The sequence below is a fragment of the Cyanistes caeruleus genome, chromosome 3 (genome assembly GCF_971803275.1).
Source record: "Cyanistes caeruleus chromosome 3, bCyaCae1.hap1.1, whole genome shotgun sequence".
Lineage (NCBI taxonomy): Eukaryota > Metazoa > Chordata > Aves > Passeriformes > Paridae > Cyanistes > Cyanistes caeruleus.
In genome coordinates, this window is record NC_141703.1 from 72,466,471 (window position 1) to 72,478,777 (window position 12,307).

At 37.9% G+C, this 12,307-nt stretch overlaps 1 protein-coding gene across 3 annotated transcripts in view; it reads right to left on the minus strand.

Annotated features, from left to right (window-relative positions):
* ZC3H12C (zinc finger CCCH-type containing 12C) overlaps positions 1–12,307 on the minus strand; it is a 39,396-nt gene that overhangs the window by 16,851 nt on the left and 10,238 nt on the right. For 2 of the 3 annotated variants that reach the window (XM_086881910.1, XM_023919983.2), the window contains exon 2: positions 1,487–2,253. In XM_086881910.1, the coding sequence (XP_086738036.1) occupies positions 1,487–2,181 (695 nt within the window). In that variant the 5' untranslated portion in view covers positions 2,182–2,253. Of the gene's footprint in view, positions 1–1,486; positions 2,254–7,491; positions 7,935–12,307 lie in introns of those variants that run through there. The other variant, XM_023919975.2, reaches the window with a different exon arrangement.

The window sequence follows — 12,307 nt, forward strand, 5'->3', positions numbered from 1 at the left end:
GAACAATTGTTCAATTAATAGATTTAATCTGTTCTAAGGCATTGCAGCATGCATTACATACATTCATAGTTGATGCAGGTGGTCAAGAAAGTAAATTGAACATAAGAAGGCAGATCCAAAATATTCATGCTAATAGCTATACAAACATTAAAGAAACATGACAGATCTGGAGCTAATTGTGGAATGTGTTCAGTACAGTTTGTAGGAAAAGTTGAACCTAAGTCTACCCACCAAGTCTGAGCCATGCTAACTAACTAACAACCATTTTGGATTTATGTGAAGTACAATAAAAACTCATTTTAGAAGTCTCTGGATAACTTCTTGGTTGAGTGCCACAATTGTGTTTGTTCAACTGGACATGCCTCCTCTATAGCTCAAGTTGAACCAAGAGAAAAGGAATGACACATCCAGCAAAAAGAACTCACAGGAATATACTATATTAAAAAAGTAATATCCTTGCCTTATGTGCTAACTCCTCTACTTAAAAAAAAACACCCCATCATATTGGCATAAATAAGTGATATATTTAAATTCCATTTTTAAAAAGCTTAATTTAAAGGGAATTCACTTGATTGAAGCTAAAATAAAGTCCCATGGAAATGCCAGGCTGGTTTTTTTTTTTTTTTAGTGCAGGAAAGTCTTGCATTAACTTTTATTCCTAAGCTAATGAAAACCACATCAGGTTGTCAGAAAATGAAAACTGACCTCCTAAACGTTCCTGTTAGTAATCAGATAATCCTCATGACTTACTGAAACAGTTACCAATCAATTGCTCATTTAATCATTTGTACTACCATAAAAACCTAATCTCTCAGCATGTCTCTCTGCCATTTCCTTCTCTCTTTAATCACCGATGAAGCATGAACCTCTCGCCTTCACAGGCAAGTTTCTTGTTATGCACCCAGATGACTGGGTCAGGATCAGTGAATGCTGTAGGTGAATGAGCTCTCCATGGGCATGTAAGTGAAAGTCATCTTTCACACACTAATCTCAACAATGGGTGGTAATAAAACCTAACTCCAAAACTGATAACCAAGACCAATATTATGGGCAGATCAGTTCTCACAGATTAGTAGAATAAGAAGTATCCCTTAAGCTGCTTGATTCTATATCACTATTTTATAATCCTAAGGGATCTTCCATTTGCTGTAACTTTCTGTATGTAATTCCATCCAGCAATTGCCTGTAGCAATGGTGACTACCAAAAATTAAGGACTAGACTGGTATTGAGAAGGACAGATTTGGTATCTGCCTATAAAGGGAGACTGGCACTATCTCTGGTTGCTCTAACAGTGAGTAGTACACCACTGAAGTCCTACAGACCTGTAGCCTGATTACAATATCAGTACACTGTGTGGTTGACAAAGACACAAGAGACCCTGCATACAGCTTAAGGCAGTCACACCAAACATCAGTGCTTGAACTGATGGGTAAGACCCTTCTGTTTCCATTTAAATAGAAAAGCAAAACCTTCATGGTCACATACCTCATTGCAACATTGCTGCCATCAATAACTATTGGCCTCAGGTTGTCTCCATCCTCTGTCACATCCTCCTGCAGTGGAGACTCTGACCTCTGAGACTCTATGGAAGACGCTTCACGCATTACACTAGTGTTAGCATTAGTTACAGTCTGATCAGTCTCAGTTTTATTCCCAAGTTTGACAAGTTCTCCCAAAATATCATTTATTAAAGCATCAGTACCAAGTTTATTTAGTACAAGTTGAACCTGCTCTTCAGAGTAACCCAACTTAAGTGCAAACTCCAGTTTGGTTTGATATTCTTTCACCACATCAGGAGGCTTTTTGACTTCCTTAGGTACTAACTGAGCCTCTTCTATCCTAAAGTCTTGCAAGATTTCATTTCTTTTTAATATATGAGGCTCTAAGCAAGGAGATCGGCACAGCTGTCGGTGAGTCTTAGGCAATAAATGTGACTCCGATGCAGAATTATTCAGTCTCTCTGAATCATTATCAGAATTTGTGCTTTCTTCAGAGTCACAGCTGGAGCTTCCAGAAGTCTCTTCAGATGCCTCCTTTTCTCTGTCTTCTTTCCTAGAATTAACCTTATCCATCGTTGGCTTCTCCGCCATAGACCAAGGTACAATTGCATTTATTTGTGTGCCAGTGCTCCCCACATAAAGGTGGCCTAAGTCATGCCCCAGATGATCCTTCAAGCCCATGAAGCTGCTGCATGTACTTGACTCCACTTTGCTGTTTTTCTTGTACTCCTGAATATAAAGTGTTCCGTATTCCTAAAGAGAAAACAAAAACGTTGCAACTGGTTACACGCATTACTTGTTTTCCATTTTCTTGCTGCTTCCTCAGAACTGCATTTATTCTCTTGCAGCAGAGAAATAGAACTTTACTTTTTTTAAACATGGAAGGCTTTTTGTGGGAAAAACTCTTCCTAAGGAATATCTGTAAATAAGTGGATAGATAACTAGCCACCTGTCTTCTGAACGTATCAAATGTTACTTATATGTGTCTAGAAATGGATTTATGAAAGAATAAAAAACCAAAGACTCCAAGTTCACCTACTGTAATGCAGAGACAGGAGTACAGTCATTATTTAAAAACAATGAGATATTTCTTCTAGCATAAGGCTATATTGTAACAATGAAAAAACAAAGTGACTATAAAATACATTAGAAAAGGTTTTCAAACCACATACCTTACATTATGTTGAACAGAAAGAAATTAGCATAGTGCTAAATTCTCTGCTTAGTAACAGAAAACATGATTAAATAACAACTTATTGGCTCTGAAAGACACTATCAGTTCAACTGAATACACTCAAACTATTTCTGAATTCCCTTATAAAGTGATAATTAAATCAAGAAAGACTAATTGCTCTCAACAGAGTGTTGTATTACTAACACATACAGCATTTAGGGACATGGACTGATCTAATGGCCAATAAAGCCAATGCAAGTCTTTGCACCAATTACAACAGACCATTCATTAAGCCAACAAGCCAACAAAATTAAAAGCTGATTTCAGCTCCTGCACTAGATTTGTGCAAGCCTGTCGATAAATCAAAACCATTCATGTACAGATATGAGCCGCTTAGGAAGAATAGAAGAAAAATTATGCAGTTTTCTGGACTTGGTATACTTGCTATATAGGATTTTCTTGAGGAATTTTGCATAGCAGTAGCTATACAGAAGTTAGTTACCCATTTCATCACAATACTTCATCACATTACTTCAACAACCTACATTTAAAGACAGATTGCTACCTCTTTCCCTTACTTTGTTCTTTTAAGAAGGAATCTTTGCTAACTGCTTCAATAAAGGAAATAAAACATAAATTATTTCTCATAAATAAAAATGGACCATATGGACCACTTGTACTGCAAGGTTACCATGAAGAAAAAGAATTTAAATTAAGGAAAGACTACAACACAAAGAGTTCTTTCACATTTCCATCTTGTAAGGCAGAATATAAAGCAAGATATAGAGACAAAGGACTTCACTTGAATTTAAAATTTCTGTAAGCAATTCCATTAATTCTCCCATCCCCTTACAGGTGAGCATTTAAGATTGACACAATATCTTTAAAATAAAGTGTACTTTCCTCTTCTTGCAATAAAGATTTGAGAGTATGCACTAGAGAAATTCATCCAGGTTTAAGATTAGAGAGAATCAAACAAACAATCTAATCCATGGTTCAGTAAAAGTAGATTCTACAGGAAGGGAGGGCCAAGACATCACCATTGTGGTAGAACATTCTGGTTATGGGGTACAAAAATCTTACTTTAACCTAAACACTTCTAGCTAACATAAATAAATCTTATCTGTCATAGGTGCTTTCATCTCCAACACCTTAATCCCAGCAAGACTGACAGGGAAGAAAACAAAGTTTTATTAAGGTGTTATCTTGTTAGAAGGCAGCAGGGCTGTAATTCTCAGACAGTGTATTAATGAATATTGCCTTCTCTTAATGTAAAGCTTTAGGATTTCAAGCACCCCACAGATTAAACACAACAAGAATTTAGGAAATGGACCTTTTCACACAGTGCTTTATTAACTAATGTAATACACTTGATAGCACAGAGGTAGTAACAAACCACAATATTCCAATAAAAAGATACAGTTAAAAAACCAACACTGTGGCCTTCACAGAACTGACACACACACACACACACAAAAATTAAAACAAATCGCAAACAAGCTGCCCCTATTGGAAGCCAGGCTGCTTAGCAACCAGCCTCTAGTTGCTAGGATGCGCTCCTTTAACATACCATCATGAATACTAGCACAGCCAAAGAATAATTTGGTATGAACAAAAGCCCATGAAAGAGAGCGGGACTTAAGTGCGTCTGGTTTCCCCTCAGAGAACAATGCAGCTGCCAAACCAATCTGGAAGCCCCGACATCATTGTTCCACCAACCCCACAATCTGCTCTGACTCGAGGAAGTCTAGTTAATGGGCAATACTTTTAAGCTGGACTGAAAAGTTGAGCTGGCTCATGTACCGCTGCTGCAGAATACAGGGAGATAATGGGTCACTGCCTAAATCCGTGTACTGTGAAATGTCATTTTAGTATTGAACTAAAAGTGAAGGGAGGGTTTTTTTGGAAGTGGGGGAAGAAGAGTTTGCATATTAACAGCATCAAATACTGAAAGCCTGAAGTGCATAGATTAGAAAGAGGATTTTTTTTTTTTTTTGTGTTAGTTAAAATAATACTTAAGTCATTTTCCAACCACTTCTTTCTTGAAGTTTAAGTGCTTTACAGCAACTACAATCATAACACCCTCCAGTGGGATTCAAAGAAGTCACTAGCATATGAATGCTGAAGATCAGGCATTATATGAAACTTATTTTAGGTGATTTGCACATCAACTGCATATGAAAAATGACCATAGCCTGAGCTTGGTCCATTGTTAGGAATATATACATAATCAGTCTCACATCTATCTACTTTAATTCTCCTGTCAATCTCCATCATGCTCCAATATATAACTGCTTGTTTTGCAAAGAACTCTACTGGTTTTCAGAAACTATTTAAAGAACAGAATAATGAAAGTAGCCGCTTTAACATCTCCTAGACAATATACAGTCATTACACTATTGCTTTAAAAGGGTAGTTAAAACTGTATTTGTACTGTAAATCCAAAGCTAAATATTTCTGAAGTAGTTTTGCATAAGAAGTACACTATTCCTGGCATTTGGCCTAAACCCTACATGCAAATTGCATTTGTTTTCAGACAAAATTTACAATGCCTGGGAACTTTGTATATCGTACTTGTGGTCAGTGGCATGTCTCAGAAACATTACACTTTGGAGACCACATCATGATGTCCTTTATGAGATTCATTGACTAGAACCATGAAAATCAGATGTCACTGTTGAGTGCTGCTGATTATTTTGTCTTGGTTTGGTTAGTGAAGAGCAACATGCCAGGCAGTCAATCTGAATGAATTTTTATTCCAAATAAACACTAGTGTACCGATATACAGGACAATGAAGCTCATGAAAACCAGAAAATGTCACATTTATCTAAGGAGCAACATCAGCTAAGAACTCCTTTATTTACACGGAGCTTTTATCACACACACACATGGTTTTAAAGTGTGCTGACTGATACAATGCAATATGGCTAAGAAAAATATCTACTATCAATTCTGACTCAAATGAGAGATAAACAAACAAAAATAATCTAAAAAATTCCAGTCATGAAAGTCTTCACCTTTTGGTTATGCTCACTACAGCTCAGTAAAATAATTTGTATTTATGAAAAAGTTAATAAAATGGGTAACTCCCAATTTAGACATAACTATGATAAGTTTTAAACTGTAGCCTGTTTGAAACTACAGTATCTTATACTGTGTTCACTGTTAAGGGCTTGAAGTACTGTACATACATTTATCAAGTATAAATATAATAATGCAGATGAGCACTTCATTGCAGAAGTATCATCTTTTACCATTTCTTAGAAGTTGCCACTATTTTCCACTAGCCTTTAATAACAACCAGCCCATCAGTTCACCTCCACACAAAACAGAAATATTTCTCAAAGGGATGTGGGCAAGTAGATCACCTCATCTTTTACTGTGTATTCAGAATATTTTCCACTTAAAACTGAGCATAAAAGAAGTAATTTAATGCAAATTTAGTTCACAGAGGAAAATAACAGAGTAAAGTAGTGTCAGGTGGCACATTATAACAGAAAATGTGTATTCTCAAAAGACCATCAACAAGTTTTTGAAGATACACTCTACAAGGAAATAGCTCAACATGTTTTCACACAGGTAGACTTTTTCTAAGTCTTCTAAACACAAAATGGAAAATATTGAAATAATTTTGTTGAAACACTCACTGCTTGTCACAAACAGAAGTGCAGAGCTGATCAGAAAAGAAACAAAGAAGAACGTATCCGCTATCCAAATGATAAAGATACTGCAACAATGCAAATAAAATAATGAATATGTAATAAATACCTACTGCTGTAGTTTCTATGTATTTAATTACCATTGTATTTGAGCGAGTGCTGTTGTCTGCATCATTCTATCCAACAAAGGAGGGATGTCCCATTGAACAGATTGGTTAATGCTCTGGGGCAACAGATGTCTACTGGAACTGCAGGAGACCAGCAACTGGTGGCCTGCCCATCTTCTGAAAACTTTCAATAGACTCATGCATATGTTCACACAATAGGGCATGTGGTAGAAATGCAAACCTCTTTTTAACCCTTTTATATGCTCTCTTTCCCTCTCAACTGATATATGAAGGTCTTTGTTTTGGACTTTTTTTTTTACAGGATCCTTGGAACACAGGCTCATGGAGTGCACAGTGTTTGTTCTTCAGCCTAACATCTGAACTCAAAACACAAAACAGATTAGAAACTTTATAAAAACAGCCGGGCAGATCTGACACACCGATAACTTGAGTTTTCAAAACTCAAAACCTTTGACTGTAACACCTTCCTATCTGAGAGCACCCTAATGCTCAATCTTACACTACAGTATCTTCAGATAGCCCATAATGGAGCTCTTCCTATTTCCACAAAAATGGTAAATTTCACCCATGGTGCAGTATAATGGAAAAGGTGTCTAATTTTGTTTTTCTTTAAGAGTTTTTTCTACTAGTCATGATTTAAATAACAGCTTATTTGCAAAAAAAAAAAAAAAAAAAAAAGGGTAAATACCTGTAACTTAGAAGTTGAAACTTCTCCTTCTCCCCAGTGGGCTAGAGAATTCGTTCTGTTGATGGCTACTCCCTACCACTTCCAAATTCTGGGAAAGACACCGTTACTGATGCTTTCAAAAGTTCCTTAGTAGAACACACTGTGTGAGATCAATGCTCTTTAATATACTTAATCTTAGCGCACAACTGGGTTTTTTTCCTGTCTTTTTGCAAGAGACACCCAAAGTGTGCAAACCTCAGCCGACATGCAGGCTAGCTCGTTGTCCAAACGCAAACTGCTAACGCTGCAACACCAGAAAGGTGAACCATCCCGTTTGTGCAGAGAGAAGCCCCTATACTTACGTTGGCTGGAAAACACACAGACATTGGTTTCTCGTAGCTGTTCCAGAAGCAACTCCTTAACACGATTTCAGCTGCAGACTTCAGGCAAGCAAGCAGAACAATGAATGGACGAACAGATGGACCCACGATGTCTTTGCTTAACCTACTACTGAGCGGCCGCGGAGCCAATCACGGCCCGCAGAGCTCACAATTAGTTGGCTGGGCAGATGCAAGGCAACCTCCCCACCCTGCATCAGGTTCGGAGGTTTCTAAGATAAGCAAGTTGATGTCATTCTCAGGGTCTGCCCCGGGCAGCATGTGTATTAACGAGGGGTGTGCAGCAACAATAGGCCATACAAAAGAGACTAGCAGGCAGCTGCTGTATGAGAGCCAGAGTCATTAGGGAGCAGGCTGCCAACAAGAAACACCTGGCTTGGGCAGACTTCAGCTTCTCCTCATTGTTTCTAATTCATGAAACAAAGAAAAGAATTATTTTTTAAGCAGTAAAAATTGTGAGTTTCTATTAAAATATATCAGTCTGAAGGAATATAACCCCTTCTATTATGGAAACAAAAAGTTCTTTGTCAGGGAAAATATTAAAGAAAAATAAATCTATCAGGAGCTATTGTAGTCCCCTTTTCTTGTTAGCAAAATTAATCACAGTGGTATAAAGCACAAGGAGGTATGAAAGGAGCCCACACTAAACACTGAAATGAAAGTGCTTTCTGGATTTTCTGACACTTTTCTACATTAGTCAATAATTGCAACAAACTTGCATTTACACACAACTCTAAGAGTACTTGTGGATAATTTCAATGGAAGGGGTGATAGTGTTTAAACTAAAACCACATAATATTAATACATAGAATAATGGATATTTTTAGGCAGTAGAGACATTAGAGCACTTGACAGAAAGGAACTATGAACCACTCTTTTGTTCTGGAGTCCCTTATATTTGTTTGCAAAATAACTTATTTCCTCTTTTATTTTTTTCACAGATCTGTTCTAGATGCCAAGATCTTTCTATCTCTTCTCGATGACAGAATATTTGAACAGAAGTCTGGAGCTAGGCAACTCTTTACTGTTTTTATTTTCAATTGAAGTAATCCACATAGAAACAAAAACTCCAGTCCACATCTCCCCTCACTGCCCAACATTTCCACTGCCCAACACAGACATTTAGCAACATAATTGTAGCAAGGTTTGAAGCTTGATAAAAAAAGGTGGCACACTGTGGACTTCCAAATAAGAATTTGCCACTGCTGATAACTTCATCTGAAGACAGGTCAACACACAGAAGGAAAGGATTCTGCATTTGCAAATGTTCATCCAAATGACTACTAGAAAAGTGCATTTACTGAACTTCAGCATCATTACATAACTAAAAGCAGTAATGAGAACCACAGAGGCAGTTGCTGTCCTCTGCTTTCGAGGACATGCTGGGAAATATCTACTGTGATTTAATAGAAGAAAAGAATGAGAATAGGTTTGTTAGAACTGTTCTGAGTAACTTTCCAAGCTTTATGTGGATATTAAAGCAATTCAACACAGTAAATGAAATTACATACTGTCACGCTATTACACTGTTGCACTTATCAGGTGGCCACATATTAAGCTTCAAAGAAGAAACCCCAACCACAGTTTCTCTGCACTGTCCATTAAACACTCCTAAAAACAACTACTAACACTACAATTTTGGAGCTTTTAAGTCAGAGGCAGGAGGAGACTCCACACTAATTTCTGCCACTGTGAACACAAAGACTGAGAGAAAGCTACCCACGAGCACAGTGGGACGCCTGATCCCCAGCACTGGATTAAGCCTCTTTGCAAACAGCGAATAAAAGCAGTGATCTGAAAAAGCTAATCAGTCCCTGCTGTGGTATTTAGACTACCTCAGTGGCCGGTATTGGATAACGTTAAGCATATTAAAACTTCTGTAGGCAAAATTGAAGCCAGTCCAGTTCACCTATGTCCAAGAAGTGCACTTAAATGCAAGCAGGATCATTTGGCTAGTCATTTGTTATCTCCCTGATCAAAGCCAGGCATTTCTTTTACAATACAGAGATGCCTGCTTTGCAGACACGTATGACACCCTTTATATAGACCTATAACAGAGAGCTCCGTGGCAGAGAAGTGCTGCACTTACGGCTCTGCAAGCACAACCTAGTGCAAGTGTATTACCTGGCTTAGAAAACTGCCTTAGAAATAATGCTGTAAGAAGTTCACTTGCAAAGACCTGCCCCCTCTAAGTCTTCTACAGTAACAATAAGACTAGCACCCTTTCTCGTGTACCCCCCGACTCTCCACATACCATGTGCTTGTCTTCAGAGAACCAGGGATAAACTTTAGTTGCAGATTAAAGTTCATGCAAACACCCTGCTGCAGCACTATGACCAAAATAAGAATGGATGCAATCTGAAGACTTCCATTATATTATTAAATTTACAGAAAATATTCTAGCAAGCTATAGTTGTGTGAATTAAGAAGACATTTTCCAATTCTGTCTTGTACACAACGTCAGTTACTTAAACCAGCTGCCTCTTCTGGAAGCACCTTCTCAGCTCTTCCCTAAAAGAAGTTGGGTTGTTGAAGGTTTACAAGGTGTCAGATCACCCTATTAAATCATGCTTGTGATGACAGAAAAGCATTCATATTAAGGCTTATCAAGTAGATGAGGTTTCTTTGTGAGAATAATGAGCTCACCAAAACCACCTTAGTATGAAACAGTGGGGTTCTGCCACCACATCTGTGAAAGGCTGTAACAGCATCACCAGAAGGTACAAAGCAAGCACAAGGTACACAGCACAAAAGGACAAATCAAGTTTTACTTCTTGTGCTAAAACCTGCAAATCCAATTAACAAGTTCAACAGCTTCCTATTGCAATACACAAAATACAAAGAGGTAGTAAATTAAATCCAGACACAGCAAATGCAACAGCTCCTTCATATTTCTGGTATTGCAAGATGAGTAAGCTATAAAAACCTATATTTGTGGCTGCTAGGTATGGGACAGTTTGTACAGTGTTTGTCAGGCCCTTAGTACCACTTCATTAAACAGCAGGCCAGCACAAAATCCTGAATTGCCTGGAGGTGATAGGCTTGGAGAATCCATAGTGGAAGGAGATTTCGGAACGGCACACAAGAAGGGGATGGGATGCTGCACAGAGACACAGATCAGGATGTCTCTCAGTTTGGGTGAGGGGCTGGAAGGAGAGCTTCCCTTTTATCCCTCCCAGTCCCCTTTCCCCTTCCTCACCCTGCCTGCCACTGCCCAGTACAGTGTGAAAAGCACGCATGAAAGAACCAGAGAGACCAAAGTGGGGAGAGCTGGAGCAGCTGGGAAATTCAGACAGCAGAGGCTGAAGACATTAGGGAAGCATTACTCTAAGGCAGAAAAAAACCCCTAAAAAAAACCCCAAAAAAGCTGCTAGTTCCAGCCAAATCTTGTTTCAAACACATTGAAAACAAAGCCTTATTTAAAAAGAAATTATTTTATGCAAGCATACAAAATGGTCATTCTGAAATTCTGTAACTCAAATGGTATTATTGCAGCAATTAGAAAGACAATTTGTCCCATTAACCTATTTAATTATCTTTTATTTTAGAACTTTGCATTAAGCGTCTTGTTATAAATGATGCCTTTGCAAGAATATACTGCACAGGTTAAATCAATCAAGTACCACTGCATTTATGAAATAGAAATTAAGGTTATAGGCTACAGACAAAATGCAGCCCCCCCAAAAAAGTAAAAAACTTATATTTACTGTTGGACTTGGGAGATGCACGGGAGATGATTATTTTAAAATTACAAGGTGGCAATACAAAAAAATAATTTTTTTCAAGTTATATGAAGAGATAGACTATCTTAAGTAGAACACTTGAAAGAAGTTCACCTAATTTTGAGGAGTGGTATGTGGTGCTCTAGACTGAATCTACTCACAGTCAAAACCAGACAAAAAACCACCACTCTACAGCCACACAAAGGAGTGAATTAAATAACCTGTAAAGAGTGCCCAGAATTCAGAAAAGGAACTGATATTATGATGAGTAACAGTTTGCCTAGAGAATAACTAACCTTTTGAAACCACGATATTTTAAAATAAGGTTCAACTGTATTTTCAAGTGCAGTGCAATTGGTCTGTAAAAAAATATACACTTTCAAATGTATTAAAACAAAGTGGGAAAGAGTTTTTTCATTCTTTGAAAAAAGACTCATCTCCCTCTAGTTATCCTTCAAATTAAAAAAGCAGAGATGCATTTTCCAGCAGGGCATCACCTTAAAAGAAGGTCAGAATGTCTACAGTTTCTAGTATAATCCCATTAGATCATCAGTACATTGGCTGCATGCAAGACTTGGGCAAACCACTGCAACATTTATCAGGATGTCCTCTGAGGTTTTGAAGAGAAGCGCAAAACCTCAAGTTTTATCGTAAGCAGGGATTACTTTTTTGCTAACCATGGCTAGAACAGATCCAGTCTTTGCTTTTCTGTTGGTAGACAAAGGCAGTGACCATGAGCTGTTCATCACAACATGACAAGGCACCCGCCTGCAGCTGCACAGCTTGCCTGCATTAGGAGTCCAACAGGCTTGAGCCACACCAGTCAACTACACAGAAAGCACAAAGCAGTAATCTGCAACACCAAAAAACACTGGAGTCACCCCGCACTACCACACTGAGACATAGCACCTGAAATGAAATACATTTTCTGAAGCAGATTTTAATTTTAAAAGTGAATAGTTTTGATCATGTGATAAAAACCCCTCCACTATGTTTACCTAAGAGGATGATGAAAAAGTCATTGCCTCAGTACAGTAACTTACAGATATTCATTGTAG